The following is a 19,924-nucleotide window of genomic DNA, read 5'->3' as shown; positions in this document are numbered from 1 at the left end:
AGTAGAGACACATCTTCTCTTCAAAAACCTTGTTCCTCCTTCCCAAACGTTCTGTCCAGACAATATCAAACATTCACGTCCATTTCTCTCTTTCTTTTTGCCACAGTAGGCTGACATAGGTGTAATGACAGTTTAAAGGAAAACCTAAGGACAAGCAGCCAAGACTTTGTCAAACCATACGTTCCTGCACAGGCTCTTCCCGTTTTCCCCACCCATCCATACAAAGAAGAGTTGGATTTGTCTCTTACTTTTGTAAATTGTAAGAATTATCTGGGTTTGCTTTCCTATTGAGAACCAGCAGGAACCAGCCTGCTTTACATTTATTTCCATTTTATTCAATAGGCTATACAACCTTAGGCCTGGATTGTTTTGCAACAGTACACAGTGCTTGACTTTGATGATACATTACACTGCTGGCAATGAAAAGGGATACATTTCCACATTGAAGTGATACCAAAATATCCAGATAGATGGATATGCTGTCACAAAACAGTATCTAAACTGCCAAAATACACAAAAGTAATACAAAGGCCAAAATGAGCATGATTAGGAGTCATACCCAAACAACTGATATTGCTGCCTCTTGCCTTCTTGTGATCAGACAGGCTGTTCATTCTGCAAACTGAAACATAAAACTTTGCATCTTCCTGATCTTTAGGGCAGGGCTCTCCATACTTGGAAACTTTAAGACTTATGGACTTCAACTCTCAGCATGGCTAACTGAGGAATTCTGGGAGCTGAAGTCTAAGTCTTAAAGTTGCCAAGTTTGGAGATCCCTATTCTAGGGAATAAGGAAAGGGAGAGACGAATAAATATCTGATTTATTCTAAGGAAAGGGGAACGATTGTACATACTACAGCTCACAAATATACACAACTGAAGGTGTAAGGCACAAATTTACATGTGGGAAAAAAATCAGATGTATTGCCATCAAAACAAACTCTGTGTGGTAAAACTGAAAAATATGCTGGAAGAAACCAGTGTGTGGATGAATTTGCACTGTGCGTTTTTCTTTGTCGGCTTGTCATCTCACATGCAAGGATGAAATGAGATGGCAGAAATCGAGTGGGTGACTTCACAGAAAGGATCAACTACTGACAAAAACTGTGTTCATGGCAATGGGGCATGGAAGGGGAGTGTTCAAAGAATTTATTTTGTAAGACATTAGTACTTTAGGAAGAAAGGAACTTTAGGGAAAAATGATGTAGTGGGAGGTTTCTTCCTTGGTTTGCAACCTGACCTTAAAAGCTGGAAGCCAGCCTGCAGAATGGACCAACACTGAAGTAAGCATTTCCCTCTAGTTTGTCTTCCAGAAAGAGATCAGAGAGTTCAAACACAAAAGTTCGGAATTCCATCTCCAACTTATTTAACTCAGTGAATTTATTGGAAAAATAAAAAGAGTTTTAATTACTCTAGTTAATGGGGGTTTCACGTTAAATAGGCATAATTTTCAACGTATTTTGTTTTTCCTTCTGGAAAGAGTTGCTCATATGATGGTAGGCATAAGTAATTTCTTTAGGATTTAAAAAAAGACAAAAAAGATGAACAATAAATAATCATAGTTACTTGCGTTAACAGTCACATGTTATTCATTAAGAGAGAAGAGTAGCAATAACCTATGACAGAGTTGTTCTTGCCCAACATGGCAAATCTGGTATAATCAAAAGGCTGTAACACTGATGGGCTTTCACAGTACCTGCATATAGTAAGAGTCTGTCATGGTTCAGTAAGAGTTAGCTTAAACAATGGGTTCCTCTTGTGAGTTGTTCCTTTCTCAGGGCATTTTTGCTTTCAAAGCACTCATTTCCCAGTTCTAGGATGCTCTGTGCAGTTAAAAGTGAAGGATCACAGTCATCTTTCGTGTGTGTGCTTTTGGCTCAATGTTTGCAGTTAGTCTTTTGAGTGAAGAGCTGTTGTATTGTGGGGTGGGTCCTACAGTTGCAAACCATAGACTGTATGGCCCAATTCCTTAAAAAAACATTCTACTTTTCCCCAGAGCAGAACGTCCTTCAGCTTTGCAGTTTCTTGGTCAGTTGAAACTAGCATTGCTATTGCTGAATCCTGGTTTTTAAGGTTATTCCATGATCCACAGCTGTCCCCCCCCACCCCACGGTGATTATGAACATGCATCATTAGACTTCATGGATGCTGAAAGAGGGGAAAATGAGGGCTTGGGGGGTACATCTGGTTTTAATGATGGTGTGCGTTTCAACCCTGATCTTGTCAGTGAGTTGTATGTGGTGAGACTGGGCTGCCTAGAAACAGTCACAGTCTGACCCTGAGCAGCATGGACCTGTATGGAGTCCACTCTTTGTGGGGCAGGAGGAGGATTGTCTCCCCTGCCAAAACTCTGATTTCTTGAAAGGTGGGAGGAATTAGAAGAATTAGTGTTATTTCTTTTGAGTGTTGATGTTTGGTGATTTCTCGTAAGCGAGTTCGTAGGGTAGTTTCTCTTGTAGTCCACATTATAAGCAGAAGAATGCATCTCCAATCGCTTCCCTAGACTGCTCTGAGCAAGAGAGGACCCAGGGGGACCAAGAGAAGCTTCCCTCTGGGGGACTTTTGGTGGCATGCTATCCAGGTTTTCCACAAGATTCACCCCATGATTTGGGCTTTTGCCACTGAGATGCTCTTTTATGGTTTTGTACTCAAGAGTAGCATTTTGGTCCTCCATGGCCATCTGTGCCACATCACTCATTTTAGGCTGATCAACATATTCATGCTGATAGCTTTGCTGAGAAATAGGTAGGACTACAACACTTGGGATGTGACTGGGAGAAGCCCTGAGAGGAAGGTCTGTGGGAATCACAGGTGACACCATGGGGGGAATATCTTTTGTGCAGGCATTGATGAGATTCTGGTTTCTCTCCCAGTCTCTGCTGCCACGGCTTGGCTTCCTCTTCTGCTGAAGTGTTGGGGTGGACTCTGGAGTAGGCAGAGCAGCCAAGTCCAGATGATGTTGGTCAGCTTTGATGAGCATCTTGGCTGTGCTTCCTGGAGTAGCAAGCTTACCGTTGTGCATGAGAGGGGTGAGAATGGCTTCAGGCTTTGGCTCTTTGGACTGACTGTCTCCAAAGAGACCACTGAGCTTAGTAACACTGTTCATTGAACCTCGACGAGATTGGACCAGCTCCTTCTCCTTCCTCTGCACAATGGTCACATCTCGACGCCGATGGTCACAGATGCAGTACACTATGATCCCCGAGAAGACGGCTCCCATGACAAAGGCAAGAATGACTGCTATAGCCAGAAGGGTGACAGGCACCAACTGATCATGCCCCTTGAGATAACTCTCGCGGATCACTCCTGCAACAAATATCACAAAATGGTAAGCAGAAAAGTACATGATCACATAGAATGTTTCACTTTAACAACATACACTAGATGCCTCTCTGGTGTTCTGGCAGAATAACTGATTTGGATTATATCACATTTGGTAGAAAATTTCTCAAATGGTGATTTGATGCCTGTAGTGACTCTGGATTTTGCCAGTAGGGTATTGTCCCTCTACTTTCTAACAATTGTCTAGAAATCAACCATGAGCTGTTCTCAATACGAAGGAAAGTCATGTATCTAAAATGTTTTAGTAGATCGGCAATGAATAGAGAGTTAAGACTAGATGATATGAGGTCAATTTCATCTCTGTGATACTAGAACTATATCATGGTGAACATTTGCTTAAAATGTCATATTTTGCAGATCATTTGACTATATGTTGTAAAAATCTACACTGCTATAATTAAAAATAAAAAAAATTACAGCAGGGCAACAATGAAACTGATGATCTTCAGTGACAAGGCTTTACAGAAAGCCTACATTTTGCATAATTAATTAGAATAATATTTTAATGAAGCTGGTGTCTCATTACTCACTATGCAGTTGAACTGCTCTTCCTTTATACAAGTGTCATGGTAGAAGCATGGTATATACATACGTTAAAAATTTTATGATTTTAGAAGCTGAAATGTTTTTTTTAAACATGAATTATAAAATTGGCTCTCTGTGGAAATTATTATGCTGCAATTAGAAATGTGCTATTTCATATAAGGAGTAATCAGCTAAGAATAAACCTCTCTACCTTTCTCACATTTAGGTATCACCGTTGAGTGCCCATGTTTTTTTCTGTATTTTTCTGTCCTGTATTTTTAGTCAACCAAGTTAAAAACAAAACCAACGAACACACAAAATGTAAAACACAACAGTAAAATGAATAGATTTAAAATCTAATTCAGAATCAGTATCAGTGCAATAATTAAGTCAAAAGTTTAATGAAAGAAATATGTTTTTGCCATTTTCATAAATAGGAGACCAATGGGACCAAAGATGTCTTGAGAAGAGCTGTTCCAACCCCATAGTCATACCTACCAGACAGCTTCGTCAGAGATAAACCACCTCTTATGGGGAAGAAACAGACACTCCTGGCAGGTTTTATGAATGGGTCTAATTCTCATTTAAATTCCTCACCAATCTCATATACTGCAATAAGTCCCATCATATTAAACATGCATGTGGTGAAAATGATCTTTGTCTTGTTTCTTTCATGGTGGGGAAAATATTTCTATCTGCTTTCAATGCACAAATTAACATATTTTAATATAGCAACGACAACAACAATCTAGTGTTATTGTATTGAGGGATCCAAGGAGGCAGTTTTGCAATATTGTTTTAGACTTTTAATACAATGGGATTCTCTTTAGTGTTACTTTTACACCTATAAAACATGGTGAACTCATTATCAATGGCCTGTGTTTATTCATTTTACCAAGTAGGGCCAGGGCCAGAGACTCTAAGACTATTAATACAAGTGAATCTGAAAGAAAATGGAGTGCAGGATTCCATGTGCTCCATTCTGTTCCCAATGTTTTAAATGTCCGTAACTGTACTGGGTGTGTTCTCAAGTCAATGTTAGACAAACATACGTCTGCAATGTCTTAATTTGGATTCCTGGACTGGACAAAAAGTTTGAATTGGTGGCCTAATTGGACTACAGTTTTAAGTTGGAAATCCCCCCCCCTCAAATACCTTAGATAAATCTCATAAGTAAAACAGCTGTATCCCATTTTCACTTTCTAAATATGACCCAATAAGGAAGCCTGGATAAGGTGACCAGACGTCCCGCTTTTGGCGGGACACACCCGCTTTCCAATGCATTTTCCCGCGTCCCGCCCGCCTTTTTAAAAGGCACGCTTTTTTTGGCGCTTGCAGCTCCCGCCCATCAGCTGCTAGCTTGCTGGGCTGGCTCATCGTTCTGTTCTCTATCCTACCAGATGAGCCAGCCCAGCAAGCTAGCAGCTGATGGGCGGGAGCTGCGAGCGCCAAAAAAAGCGTGCTTTTAGCCTTTTACCTACTACCTACAAATTTAAGCCAGCCCAGCCTGCCGCTCACTGATTGGATTGGCCTGGACTCCAGCCAATCAGTGAGCTGGCTGGGATGGGAAATTTTCAGCACGCTTGCGTGAGTCTCCATTTCCTTTTGACAAAAGACGAAAGAGGTTGCAGCTGCGCTGACTGGTGAGTAATCTAATTCTAATCGAATTTTCCGCTCGCCGCGGCAGGAGGAGAGGGTGGGGGCAGCTGCAGCCGCCCGCGGCAGAGAAGTTCCACGTGGTTCAGGGGCTCCCGCCGCCCGGCAGAAGCCCCTGAACCACGGCGGGCGGCTGCCCCCTCCTCCTCCCTGTCCTCCTGCGGCCGCGAGGAGTAGTCCGTTCGTGCAGAAATTGCCCGCCCCGGCTGAGTGAATTGGGATCGCCTGCGGCTGTGAGAAGTCCTCGCGGCCGCAGGCGATTCCAATTGAATTCACTCAGCCGGGGCGGGCAATTTCTGCATGAACGGAGTATTCCTCGTGGCCGCAGGCGATCCCAATTCACTCAGCCGGGGCGGGCAATTCGTGCAGAAATTGCCCGCCCTGGCTGAGTGAATTGGGATCGCCTGCGGCCGCGAGGAATACTCCGTTCGTACAGGAGTCCTCGTGGCCGCAGGCGATCCCAATTGAATTTACTCTGTGCGGGCGGCTCGGCTGCCCCCTCCTCCTCCCTCTCCTGCGGCCGCGAGGAGTAATCCGTTTGTGTAGGAGTCCTCGCGGCCGCAGGTGATCCCAATTGAATTCACTCTGTGTGGGCGGCTCGGCTGCTCCCTCCTCCTCCCTCTCCTGCGGCCGCGAGGAGTAGTCCGTTTGTGCAGGAGTCCTTGCGGCCGCAGGCGATCCCAATTGAATTCACTCTGTGCGGGCGGCTCGGCTGCCCCCTCCTCCTCCCTCTCCTCCTGCGGCCGCGAGGAGTAGTCCGTTTGTGCAGAAATTGCCCGCCCCGGCTGAGTGAATTGGGATCGCCTGCGGCCGCGAGGACTCCATTTGTGAAGGGGTCCTCGCGGCCGCAGGCGATCCCAATTGAATTCACTCTGTGCGGGCGGCAGCCGCTGCGCCCACGAGGAGCTGCCTCTTCGTGAATGGGATCGCTGCCTCCGAGAGCATGGGCGCAGCGGCTGCCGCCCGCACAGAACATCCTCTCGCTTCCGGGGGTCCCGCCGCCCGAAAAGTTATGGAAAGTTATCTGCGGGCGGCGTCCGTTCGTGATTGGGATTGATCGCCGGGGCAGCCTCTCGCTTCCGGAACTTCCTCTCACTTCCGAGGGTCCCGCCGCCTGGCAGAAGCCCCTGAACCGCCGCGGAATCCGTTCGTGAATCAAAATGGATCCGCGCGGCAGGAGGAGAGGTTGGGGCGCTGCCAGCCGCCCGCAGACAATTTCCTCTCGCTTTCGGGGGTCCCGCCGCCCGGAAAGTTATGGAAAGTTATCTGCGGGCGGCGTCCGTTCGTGATTGGGATCGATCGCCGGGGCAGCCTCTCGCTTCCGGAACTTCCTCTCACTTCCGGGGGTCCCGCCGCCCGGCAGAAGCCCCTGAACCGCCGCGGAATCCGTTCGTGAATCAAAATGGATCCGCGCGGCAGGAGGAGAGGTTGGGGCGCTGCCAGCCGCCCGCAGACAATTTCCTCTCGCTTTCGGGGGTCCCGCCGCCTGGCAAAAGCCCCTGAATCGCGTGGAAGTTATCTGCTGGCGGCGTCCGTTCGTGATTGGGATCCATCGCCGCCTCCGAGAGGGTATACAGAACACTATTTACCTAAATGTGCATATATACAGTTTAGTATTTTAGCATTTATTTTTGAAAAAAATCAAACTCCTAAATCATGGTGTATAGCTTATTGCTCCTATCTTGGACATATTTTTTCTGATCAAACATTTGTGTTTACTGGGGTGGTGCATAAAGCTGAAAAGAGTTATTGTTTGTAATTTTTCTACATTATTTTGCTGTTAAAGAAGAGTTTTCTTCTTGGGGATAGATATTGATGGAGATTTCTTGTGCCATTAGGAATTGTTGCAAAGAAAAGATAAAGAATCTTATGGTGTGATATTGGTGAATTTTTTAAAAAAATAGTCTGTGTTGTCTTTCTGTCCCAAATAGTTAAATATAATTTCATTATGAACATCTGCAGGGTTTATGGGATTCCCATAATATGGGAGAGTCATGCCTTTGTAGGTCATATTTGCCCATTTGTGGTTTTCTGTCTCATCTGTGAAATTCACAACCTTTTATTTGTTATGTTCTGAATTTTTCTCTTTTTAGAAAGTGATAAGAAATCTACCTGCAATTTAATCTTGACCAGGCATCCTGACTTTTAAGAAATCACTGACATGCCAGTTTTAAAATTGTTTTTTTTCTTGATAGTTAAGGTCAAAAATTTAAACTTGCTGTCACAACTTTGAGCAGGGTGTGAGATTGTTGATGTCCATTTTACTGTCTTTCAATAACTGTATAATGTTCCAATCAAGCCTCAAATTAAGATGTTACCAACTAGTATGTGAACTACTGGAAAGATTGTGTGCCTATAGAGTTAAGAGTAAGAGTTTCATTTCATGCATCAGAAGGCTGTATAGTGTAGAGAGAAAAATATGTTCAAAACATTACAGTTGTATGTGTTAGCCGCCTGAATCTATATTACTGTCTTTGTTTTAAAAATTTTCTCTCAGGATCCCAAAATGGTATTTGTTTGTATGGGTTATATTTATCAATATGTATTGCATTAAATATTGAAATCTAAGTATTCACTGCTACTGTGGATTCTCACAATTGTTTGATGGGATTTCAACATAGGCTGGCAAATTTGAATTTTGAGTACCCTTGATTGGGTCTGACCCTCTGGACTCCAAGGAGAGATTTTAAGAAACACTGATTTCTTTTGCCAGGTAATATGTAATAGGTTGCCACTGCAAGTGTATTTGAAAAAGATAGCTTACTCTATGGTGTTGTTTTTTTTTATTTTTATACTGGAATTCTTCATGAAAAAATCCAAAAGGATTTACAAAAGAATAATAAAATATCTCTTCAAGAAAACAATAAAACTAACAGTGTCAGTGAAGATAATATAGAAAAGCAAGGCATAATTCATTTTTAAAAAGCAGTCTAAGAGGGAGGTTGTCCTGAAGCACATGTTACTCTAGAATTGCCTTGGGTGAACAGGCTTGATTTCAGCTGTTCAAACAAACCAATGTGTAGAAAACAGCTACACATTTCCTAATTTATTATTAAATAATTTGTATTCTATCAGGGGCTTTCAGCAGTTTACAGCAACAAAAATGCCAAATAAAATTATATTATTATAAAATCATTGTAACAATTCCACAAAAACAATAAAAAGAAAATCCAGTGATAAAACCATATTAAATCCCAATGGCTCTAGATTCTAGAAGACAGAATAATTTGTACAGCCTTCCTGAATGGACAGCAGGTTAGGGCTCCCTGCTCTGGAGGAGGTTTCCAAAGGATGAATGGGATTACTAGCAGGGCCTCCCCAGAAGATATTTAAAGCTCTGGTAAGATAGCTTTGAGGGGGGTGGTCTTTAAATATTTGGACTTTAAGCTGATTTTGGAAAATCTGTAAATTTTAAAGCACAAAACTGCTATTGGCTTGTTTCCAGATGAGTCATTTACTGTAAGGAGTATAGGCTCAATGTATTTTAAAATAATATTTTATTTATTGTGCATATGATTTTTTAAAATAGTGGTATTCTGTGTTGATTCTTTTTTTAAATTGTCTTAGACTATTTAAAAAAAGATTCTATCCAAAATAAATTGAAACAAGCCATTTTAAAAATTTCTATGCACAATACTTTGAAATGGACTCAGGAGTCATGATTGACACTGAGTGAATTTGCACTTTTAATAATCAGGAAGATACAATGGCATTGAAAAAAGTGACTGATGACCATTTTTCACACTTAGCGACCATTTTCACACTTAGCGACCGTTGTGGCATCCTCATGGTTACGCGATCAAAATGTTGATGTTTGGCAACAGATTCGTATTTCTGATGGTCGCTAAGTGAGGAGTCTCGAGGAGGGGGAAAACATTTAGTGACCAAAGTTACAATGGCATTGAAAAAAATGACTGATGACCATTTTTCACACTTAGCGACCGTTGCGACCATTTTTCACACTTAGCGACCGTTGCAGCATCCTCATGGTCACGTGATCAAAATTTTGTTTGGCAACAGATTCGTATTTATGCTGGTTTCAGTGTCCTGGGGTGACCTTTTGACAAAAAAATTTTTTTTTAATCAAGGGCCCCCCCCCCCCCCGGTCAAGGGTGTCCCTCTTTTCCAATCTGAAAATCTGGTCACCTTAAGCCTGGATCCAATGAAAAAATAATGCTACAAGATCCAATTCAACCAGGCAATTCTGATGGGCTGCATAACTGATGAAAAGTCACCAAGTAATCTCAAAGTAATGATCCCAAGGAAACAAGTGGCATCATGAACAAATCAACTATATGATCTAATTGAATTTTATAGTATGATTTTGTTCAACTTTGAAAAATACCACTAGCTTCGCTGTGTTCAAAAAATATTAAATATGTCATTGTTCTTGACATTTCTCACTAGTGAAGTTAAGTTATTAAAGTAGTTGAAGCAAAAATAGCTTTACAATGTCTACAGGCTTTACAAAAAGGATCTTTAAAAAAGCAGACATCAATCAGAGGCAAGCCTGTTCAAACTCATTACAGACTTGTTTCTGAAATCACAAATAGACATGGCAAGATGCCAATAAAACCCTTGATGTCTAGGTTTTCTAAAAACAGATTTTAGAGAAGGGTAGATGGTAGTAGAAAAGCCAAGCCAAATGGCATGCCAGTTTAAGGTCAGGCACTGTTGAATGAAAATACAAACAAGCTTGCATTTGTCAAATTATAGGACAACTGACTAATATAAATGGGGCCATTCTTATAGTGCCATTTTTGTAGTGCTAACTGTCCTCCAAATGTATCCAACTTAAACTCATATAATTCACAGCCAAAGCAACCAAAAACACATCTGGGTAAAGGAATCGGATTAGAAAAAGTTGCCATTTGCATCATGATGGTGAAACTTTACTTATCTCCACAAACCTGAGCTAATGTTTTGCCAAAGAGTTTTCTTGTCTTTTTTCTTTTGGCCCCTTCAAGTCAACAGTTGAGTCTTGGTAACTATGTGGACTTGGTAACTATGACCTGTAGTTTTCTTGGCAAGATTTTGGAAGTGGTTTTCTCTTGCCAGCATCGTAGGGCTAAGATGGAGTGACTGGCTCAAGGTTATGCAGCTGGCTTTGTTCCTAAGTCTCTTGGATTCTAGCTTGATGCCTTAAGCACTACAACACATTATTCTCTTGCTAAGGCTTAGAGAGTGAAAAATATAAAATGGGCACACCTGTAGCATAAATAACTGTTACTATCAGGAATGATTTTCTTTGCTTTAGTCTATGCAAAATATTTTTATTACCTTATATTTACATACATGTCAACAAAATGGTACCAGACGCACCTCTTATTTTTGGTGATCACATCATTTACTAAGGGTAGCCTTTTGTCTTTAGAGTTGCAGCAATCCAACAATGACCACACTGACTGAATAAAGAAGCAATAGTGTGGTTTCCACAAGCAGGGATCTGTCATCTTCTCCTTGTGGTTGAATTTAATATGGAGAAGATCACAAGACAGTTACCTTTCTTCTAGTCTTGGCAAATGCTGGCATCCTTAGAAATGGGAGCAAGCTTCGGTAAGTGAAATACAATGGGATTTTTGGAAGGGGTGATGATAAAGCCACCAATTAAATGTGTAACATTTCAGTGATTACAAGTTCTGTGGCGAAGACACTGACCATAAATGGTACATGAAAAGACCATGGCAGCTATGTTTAGTTTCCCAATTTGGAATGATGCCTGCTGTGGTTGGTTGGGAAGTGTCTCTAATCCACTTCCCTTACAACTCCAAACCTGGCAGGGAATCTTTTAGGATGTTGGTCAATTCTGCAACAGACTGACTGTATACCAGTTACATCGCTCCTTTTGTTTATAATGGAGAAAATAAAATTCATTCGTAAAGTGACAGCTTTATTGTGTTAGAAACATATCCCTGTAGGCACTGTAATTTTATTTCTGAAATACACTCAATGAAGGTTTTAGTGTTCCACTGATAAAACTCCGATCACACTATTTGCCTGCAATTATTTTGTGTCAGGGAAATGGCATATTAATAGGGAATTTTTCACACTTCCATTCCCTATCCAGGGTTTTCTATACTGTAAATTTAAAACAGATTTAAGTCTTACTATGGACAAGCAGGAAATTAAATTGAGTATTTTAGTTAAACTGAAAAATAAGTAATATGATATGGCTGAGATGAAATAAAACATGGTCAGCTGTTTATTTTGAGAGAGCTGAAGGCATCTGTTTATTTTGGGAGAGCTCAAAGCAGCTGGTATTTATTAGATTTAGATTTGAATATGCGAATATGGCTCATTGCAGATTACTAGATAATTGTAGTTCATCCCAGTTTCATTAGTTCTTTTCAGCGTATAGCATTCCTCCAAGGGTATAAAAGTAAGACAGTGCCCTTGTAATTTTTCTGTGCAAGTCTCAGTGCTTTCAGATATGGCTAAAAATGTCAACTAGAAAACAAAATATGTTTGCAAATCTCTTTGTAATCTAGTGATTCCCATGCCAATCAGTTGTCTTTGCTTTAGCAAATATAAAAAATATGGTTTTTGAATGCTGGATTCTTCATACAATTCTAGGAAAATTATTTACTCTCTTTCACATTGCCTGAGGGATTTTTTTTTGCATATCTTTACGATTACTTTATGTGGGCCCTACTAATTATAAAGAAATCTGAGTGAATAAATAATACTAAGGGTAAAGGTCCTGTTATCATTTCCTGTACTTTGTAACAATGCAAACAAATCCAATACAGGATATGCCTACATGGAAAAAAATATTTTTAGATTTAGTTAACTTGTAAGAGCAACCACTATAAGCAAGCTTTTCCCACAACTGTGATTAGTCTCTCATGTAACTGCTTAGTAATTCTCTTATTTTTCCCCTCCATGGTGAAGTGCTCAGTAACTTTTGAGGCTTTCTAATATGATCCACAACACTAGTTAGTCTTTAGGTTTGAATGTTGACTTGACCATTTCAAAAACCTGTATTTGTCCTTATTCTCTGATAGATGTGTTTGTATGGGTTGAAATCTTTGTCTTGCTATATGATCCATTTTTGCTTTGGCTTCAAGTCAAGTGATATTTCCCTGTACAATTCTCTGATACAAAGCAGAATTCCTGCTTCTTTCAATGATTTCAGATCATTCAAGTCCTGAGGCAGCAAAGCAACCTCAAGGTATGTCATGCCACTTCCATGTTTGACAGCTGGTATTGGAACAGTGTCTGTTTTTCATTAAGCTTTATGACAGTCATGTGGCTGGAAAAAATCTTTGGTCTGTCCTAGAATGTTCCTTCAAAAATCTGGAGTGTCATCCTGGCAAACTTAAGATGAACATCAGTGTTCTTTGGGAGAATAGATCTGTTTAGCTTCTATTCAATGTATTTCATTTTTACTCTCTCTCATGTACACAGACTTTAGCCAAAGTAAGGGAGTGCTACAGATCCCTGGAAGTTCTTCTGGAATCTTGTATTATTTCCTGGATGATTTTGTACCAAATTCTGATCTTTTTATTATAATTCTTTTTACAGCACAGCTCCTCTTCAGAAGATTCACATTGCCCAAATCTCCTTATTTTCTTTGGAGCAGTGCATGAAACACCTCAAGACATCTGTAGGGTGAGAATTTATTTGTTATGACAGAAGCTAAAGTTTGTGAGAATTATGTAAAGCAGGTCTCACTCAAATCAGCTGTACTGAATAATGTGTTGCCACAACTTGTTTTGGCCTTGTCTTCCATTTAAATGAATTGTTTGAACTGAGATGAAGAATAACTTTTTCACGTGGGATGAGAATGTGTTGTATGACCAGTGTTATTTGTCCACTCAGACTCCCTGGATAGATCGGTAAGATCCATAATTTCTGATAATGTTCAGTGTCAAGAAATGCAAACATTCAAAAAAAATCCCAAAGGATGAATATTATTTCATAGTATTACAAAAAATATGAAAAAATGTTGTAGAAGCTATTAATTTTATTTTAAGAAGTACCAGGCTGAATAGGCAGGTGATAATTTCTTTTTTTTCCATGTCACAGGTATGAAAAAAGATAGAAAAGAAGGTTGAGGTAGAATGCATTGGGATGGTACTAGCCGATTCATTGCAATTCTACAAACTGCTTGTTAACTTTTCACTATGCAGCTCAGCAGTACTGGACTGAGGCCAGCAATTCCCCACCAGCCAAATACAGAGTGCAGGAACTGCCTGCCTCTTTGACCCAACCAGTCCCATCTTTCTTCTCACTCTTTTTGCCACATTGGCATGAAACCAGAGCAGTGGTAAGATTGCCACCTGAAGTTTCAAGTCCTGAAGCAGTGTTGATTCTGAAAGAACTTTTACTGATATTGCCTCCTGCCTAGGGAACATCTTGCCTCCAGAGGGGAGGTTGGCTCCCATACTTTTGGCTTTCCAGAAGTGCATTAAGATCTGGCTTTGCCAACTAATACAGGGATCCAATAGTGGCAAGCATTCTTAGGGGTGCTAGGTGGGTTGTGGGTGCTTTCTCTGACTGTTTAACTTTGCATATATCTATACCCTATATCTATGTATACTCCTCCCTCCCTCCTCTCTTCTTCTCTCTAATGATTTTTATAGTCTTTGTATTTATAAAATACCAAGATTCACACATATAGTGAGATGGTGGCATATAAATTTGATCAACAAATAAATTGAAAATATGCACAAGAATAAGAGCCAAACAGGCACTCCTGAGAAAGCTTTCCAAAGCAAAACAACATAGTGGATTAAGCAATGTTATGAACGAAAACACATGCTTAGAACTGCCACTTTTAGGAACAAATAATACATTTGAAAAATACGTTGTTTACAAAGTGTGCTCCAGGAACACACCCAACTTTTAAAAGAATGCTTAACATCGAGCCTTTTATTTAAAGGAAGTATCACCCACATAGTTACCGTACTACTCTTGGAAGTCCAGAAGAAGCAACTAATCGTGAAGGTTGCACAGAAAAATATCTTCCATTCTTTTTCCTTGCAATGGGTTGGATAATAGCTGATAAAACCCTTTCCTGCCAAACAGGAATGCTCCTGTAGTGCTTAATAACTTCCAGGATGGAATGATAGTGAGATATTTTATAACTTAGTCTATCTAAGGGCTAATGTGATAAATTAGGATCCTGTCTTATTTTTGGGGAAACACGGTAGTTATCTAATGTGGATTAAATATATCTGATAGTTATTTAATCAATCTGGACACTTGATATTTTTAGAAAAATAGCAATATATTCCCAAGAAAAAAATTGAAGGATAGCCCTTGCTGGTGGAATTAACAGTCTCCATTTCAAATTATCTGATTTATCCTAAATAATGAGTGATTTATGCTGTCTAAGAGTGACAGACCATATGCATAAAACATGGTATGGAAGATATGTTGGGTATTTGCATATAGATTGTAAGCAGGGTTGAGAGATTAATCTACTTTTCAGGCATCATTAGGATAAAAGACAAGCGTTCTTATTGGATATGCAAGTAAATATGTGGAAAATCCATATTAAATATTAAAGGACTATCATTTGATTATTTTCTTTATTGTTCTCCAAAACATTTTCATGATTTGCATCAATTGAATTTACAATAATTTAAGCTGAGAACAATTCACATTGAAATGATAATTAAAAATGTAAGACACTATTTTGTAATGAAATAGCCTGTGTGCTATTAACACTAACAAGTAGTGGTTCTCTGGAGCTCAACTCTTTTTTGCAACTGTTGGGATATGAATCTGTCTATCTGTCTGTCTATCTATCATCCGTCCGTCCATCCATCCATCCATCCATCCATCCATCCATCCATCCATCCATCTCTATCTATCTCCATCCACCCATCCCTGAGTCATGGCTTTTGAAGTATGGAAGCAGTAGTTATATGCAGGGCTTAAGCATTTATCCTGAGATACTAAGTCTGGTACACAACAGACAACCACAGAATCAACCTGCGGTTCAAATACAAGCAGATGCAAAGGGGATGGCTCTTAGCTAAAATTACTACTCTGTTTCTCTGGAAATCAGAGAAAAGCATATGCTTTGCACACAAAAGTCCCTAGGTTCATTGTCCAGATCCATTCTCTTTAGCTAAGGTATTGAACTCTGGCCAACTGCTATTAGAACTGTAGACCAATCTTCCTAACCTAATACCCTCAGGAAACATTGACATTGCCAGCCTGGCTTCTAATTTGGGATGTTAGATCAAGGCATGTTAATTCAAGGCATGTAGACATAAACATATTGAAGGTAGTTAATATTGAACCATACAAGTTAAAGATAAACTTATACCTCTCTTTTAAAGAACCTTTAAAAATGAGATAAGGTGGTCTGGAAGCTTGGAAGGTACTAAGGTAACTACTCCACAATCTCCACAGATATGAGGCTACTCAAAGGCAACACGTTGTCTAACTATTATGAACTCAGATTAGTACATCTGAGAAGAATTAAAGATTAAAAGCGTGGAAGAGGATGGAGCTGTTTCATGCTTCTCTGAAAGAAAGCCAGAAAACTATGGAGTTGTATCTACCAGATAACGCCAGAAATTAAATTTCTGTTGCTTTGTTAGCAGATTGCTCAAATGCCTTTCTTGCATCTAGTGTCAGTCAATAACTGGGCTGTTGACTTGCTGAGAGAGTTGTTTGTATTTGGCAAATACTTTGAACGGAAGCCATCTTTTGAACAAAGGCCTATTGGTTGGTATAAATGAGTTGGAGTAGGAAAAACAACATTTGCCAAGGCTTTTGTTATCACTGCATTTTTGGTTTAGCTAATGACATTGATACTCTAAGCTATTTTATCTTGGGTATTTATTCCTTTTCTCTCTCTCTCTCTCTTTTGAAAGCACTCTCCTGTATTCAAAGAAAAAAAAATAAACAAATGATATAATCCTGGAAACTATTCCAGAGGTTGAGCTTTAAATAGCTTAGAGAAAAACCTAAGCCAGAAATTTACTAGTGCATTAGTGTCTGGATCACTTTTTCTGATGAACACCATTATCTTTTTTTACAGAACAAGACTGCATATGTGCTAAATATGTAAATGGAAGATGAGATTAACGGTTCAACTTCTATTCCCCAATTTCCCAGATCTTACATTGTAAGACATTCTATCATCAATATGCATAATTAGATGAGAGATGGATCCCAAAGATTCTGATCTATAGGCATTTCAACCTTTGAAATGAACTCAAAAACATCCATAAGATTGGGCAACATATGCAAACTATTCTTGATCCAGATGTTGAAATGAAAGTGTATTGATTGAAAGGAGAGTATGCTACCTACCAGGTCTATGCATGTGGATTCTGCATATTTAGAAACTTTACAATCTCTGACTATATATAATGTACTCATTGATAAATGGAATTTTAGGTAGTATCTACTTACTGTCAAGATCTAGTTAAAATATGTCCCTGCCCTATATGTACTGTAAGAGTTCAATGGCATGCATGCACCTTCTTGTCATGGAAAGAGGTTAGGCAAGCTTTCCTGAGACAAGCCCAAGGCTTTCCCCCAGTTATTGAAGGGAAGGAATGATTTCATTCTCCCACCCCCTATCTTGAACATAGATGAAAGCTGGAGATTCCATTGACCTTTTGTGTTTCCTATATACAAGCAACAAAGCAACACTAAGCATAATTTATCCTGTTGTGAGAACAACAGAGATATAATCAAGAATGTCTATCCCTATTGGCACATTAGAAATGTTACAGGTTATAGGTAGACACAACTGATTATCTCAATTGTTAGCTGGATACAGTTACAGAAACACAATGGGAACACCAGGACAGGAGTATTAAACAGTTAGTGAGAACATACTTTCTGCTGCCCCTCACTTGCTCTGAGCATTATAAAGATTTCACCTGAGTGCAGGGGCATACCTTAGAAATGACAAATGTTTAATTGATAATTATTTTGGTTGTACTTTGGTCAAGAAGAAACTTAAAGAAAATAGAATGAGTGTTATCGTTTTAAAATCCATTTTGGTAGAGGCAATTTACTCTATTTTTGGAGGTAAAATCATCAGCTTTTTAAAATGAATCTATTTTTGGAATGAAAAAATATCCCAGAGGTTTGTTTTGTAAAACACTGACATTCGATGCATAGTTTTTTAAAAAAAATCCTTATCAATACCTGAACTTCATTTTTCTATTGTTTTATGATATCTTGAAAATCTTCAGAATGGATCACAAACATCAGGTGAATATTAACAAGCTATAATTATAAGTACTTAAATTGCTCAGTTGTTTGCAACAAAAATATTATCATATATCTGTACAAAAATCAGAAATGTCTGATTTGGAATATCAGAACTATCTGATTTGGAGTATAGCAATTCAGGCGTATGCTGGTATTATAGCATCCCAGATCTTGAGATTCCCTTCCTAATATTTGTGGCAATATGATTTTTATTCCTCCCTCCCTCCCCAAGTTTTATAACTCAATTCAAGTTAGAATGAAAGACACGTTTGAGGGGCATCCATCCCACTATTATTCTAAAACCCTTCTTTGAAAAATGTGAAGAAATAAGGCATAGCATTTCAACTCTACCTCTTTGGTAATATTATTGTATCATTGCATGGTCTCAATCACTGATTGGAAGTTCCATAAAACAAACTACAACTCATGACTCTTCAAAACGTCCCCTTCATAGAGCGTATGATCATTTGTATCATCTCATGTCTGTTTGGTTAGTGTGATTAATGGTAGATACAACGTATACTACATTCATAACTATGATTTACTAATTGGAATGAAGTAAAAATATATATTATACTGTTGGCGTAAGACATGATGAGAAGCAAAATTAATAACCTTTCTTTATAAAGCTACTATATCACATTACCGAAAAGGAGTATAATCTTGAATTTAAAACAATCTCTCAAAAGGAAAGAACAGATAGAAAATTATTATAAATTAACAAAAATCCTTTGTAATGTCTAATTTCTCCAACTTGGTCGACTTGAGGTTTCTCCTCCAAAGGAAACAATTCTAGAAATTTTGTCCTCCCCAGCAAATTTGGTATACATGGATGCAAATATGCACATATTTTCCTTAACACTCTAAAAAAGTACATGGCCAGGAGCATAAAGATACATATGAAACTGATTACAATTAATTATCTGTAACTAAAGGTGTTTCATTTATAAAACTAATTGAACTCATATGCATATACCAACCATTTCTTCATCCACAAATTACTATGAAAGACAGAAATATTCCACTTCACACATTCCCTTCCTTCCAGCAAAAACAACAAAAAAATAAAAGAGTACAATGATGGAGGGATAATAAAGGATAACAGAATAGAGAAAAAAGGGCATCTGATATAATTTCCGCAGGTCTGCCAACCTCCTTACCAGAACTACTTAATACTGCAGGTGGGTTGATAACGGAGTCCCCAAACTTATGGCATTGAGAGACTTCAAACTGCATTCTTTAGATGCAGATTTAGAAGCTGCTTGGGGGTGCATGGCTAAGATGGCAACCATGGACCAGATCTATATAACTGAGGACCTGACACATAGTGGGAGATGCACATCAGATATGTTCTTTATCTCAAAGTAGTGGTGATGTGATCTGAATTTAGGCGATTTTACCTTCAATGCCTTGTTATAGTCAGATTACTTCCTGTTGACTTGGAGTTCCCCTGGCTGCAAGGAGAGAAGGCTTACACACAATAAATTAATGTCAAGACTCAAATGGATCTCGTCAGTTCCAGAAGGTTGTCCTTGAGGTTCTGTTACACACTTTATTGACATCTTAATCTCTGCTTGGAAATGGGAGTATGATAGTCTTTGACTAAATTATCTGTATCAGGACTATTTTATACCATGGATTTGGGAGTACCATTTGATTTTCAGAGGGCCCTGGATGATGAAGTGATATGTCCTTGAACACAGAGGAAAACAAAGTGTGAATGTGACTAAGTATTAGTAAGAGACTTTTGTAAGAATTACCTTATAGTTATTAGCGCTCTCTTATTTACAATTATTGGGAAGAGTTAAAGTAGACAAAAGAGTTCATGACTTTGATCATTGTCAGGCTGAATTTGAAATAGAATTGAAACAGAATTGTGTCCAAATGATAAACTGATATAAATTCTATTGACATCTGAAACAAAAGAATACTGATAAGATGCATGCATATTTATAGAACAATGGATGAAAAGACTGAAGTACTAAGTTATAATCATAAAGAGAATTTTAATAAAATGATATGTTGGTATATGCTACAAGCGATTGTCTAGAATTATAAAGGCACTTCAAATTTATATTGGAAATGTGAATAAGAAGGGACATTTTATCATGCTCTGTGGATTTGCATAAAAAAGCTAGAAAATTCTGGATTCAAATACTTAGTCTGTTTAGAGTATAGTATCTACATTTACTCCTGTCTGGAAAACTTT

At 39.1% G+C, this 19,924-nt stretch overlaps 1 protein-coding gene across 5 annotated transcripts in view; it reads right to left on the bottom strand.

Annotated features, from left to right (window-relative positions):
• Positions 1-277: 277 nt before the first annotated feature.
• Positions 278-19,924, bottom strand: part of SEMA6A (semaphorin 6A) — a 182,278-nt gene continuing 162,631 nt past the window's right edge. For 3 of the 5 annotated variants that reach the window (XM_032213594.1, XM_032213596.1, XM_032213598.1), the window contains one exon: positions 278-3,306. In XM_032213594.1, coding sequence (XP_032069485.1) covers positions 2,117-3,306 — 1,190 coding nt within the window. In that variant the 3' untranslated portion in view covers positions 278-2,116. The remainder of the gene's footprint in view (positions 3,307-19,924) is intronic. The other 2 variants (XM_032213597.1, XM_032213595.1) reach the window with 1 other exon arrangement.

Source organism: Thamnophis elegans, chromosome 3 (assembly GCF_009769535.1).
Source record: "Thamnophis elegans isolate rThaEle1 chromosome 3, rThaEle1.pri, whole genome shotgun sequence".
Lineage (NCBI taxonomy): Eukaryota > Metazoa > Chordata > Lepidosauria > Squamata > Colubridae > Thamnophis > Thamnophis elegans.
Note: the sequence above shows the minus strand (reverse complement) of the source record. Positions and strands in the feature narration are given on the sequence as shown.